The sequence below is a fragment of the Fulmarus glacialis genome, unplaced genomic scaffold (assembly GCF_000690835.1).
Source record: "Fulmarus glacialis isolate BGI_N327 unplaced genomic scaffold, ASM69083v1 scaffold22022, whole genome shotgun sequence".
Lineage (NCBI taxonomy): Eukaryota > Metazoa > Chordata > Aves > Procellariiformes > Procellariidae > Fulmarus > Fulmarus glacialis.
This window is the reverse complement of record NW_009198741.1, coordinates 1,415-1,956: the sequence shown is the minus strand read 5'-3', so window position 1 is coordinate 1,956 and position 542 is coordinate 1,415. Positions and strand designations below refer to the sequence as shown.

The 542-nt window shown below is 56.1% G+C and overlaps 1 protein-coding gene across 1 annotated transcript in view; it reads left to right on the top strand.

Annotated features, from left to right (window-relative positions):
- LOC104073316 (glutamine--fructose-6-phosphate aminotransferase [isomerizing] 1-like) overlaps positions 1 to 105 on the top strand; it is a gene marked incomplete at its 3' end in the record, with an annotated part of 6,287 nt that extends 6,182 nt beyond the window's left edge. The window contains exon 7 of the mRNA XM_009573033.1: positions 47 to 105. Within this exon, the coding sequence (XP_009571328.1) occupies positions 47 to 105 (59 nt within the window). The remainder of the gene's footprint in view (positions 1 to 46) is intronic.
- Positions 106 to 542: the final 437 nt, after the last annotated feature.

The window sequence follows — 542 nt, the reverse complement described above, 5'->3', positions numbered from 1 at the left end:
CGGGGGCTGGTGCCGGGGCTGAGCAGGGCCTTTCCTCTGTCTCCAGAGTTCATCGTCATCCACAACGGCATCATCACCAACTACAAGGACCTGCGGAAATTCCTGGTGAGTGATACGTGTGTGTCTGTGTGACACTCACTCCCCTACTCGCACTCTCCCACTCGCTGCCTTGCTCTCCCACTCACTTCTGCTCTCACATACTCCCCACTCACATTCACCTTCTCCCACTCGCACTCTTCCACTCCCCGACTCGTCCCACTCCACTCACACTCGTATTCTCGCACTTACTCCCCACTCACATTCACTCTCCTCCGTTCATGTTCTCCCACTCACATTTTTGCACTCGCACTCCTCCACTACGCTCTCCTACTCACATCCCTCCCTCCCTCCCTCATACTCCCCCGGTCACTCACACTCACCCTCCCACTCACATTCCTCCTCACTCCCTACTCACACCCCCACTCACACTCACTTTCCCACTCACCCTCCTCCATTCACACCCCTGACTCTTCATTCGCATTCCCTCACTCATACTCTCATGC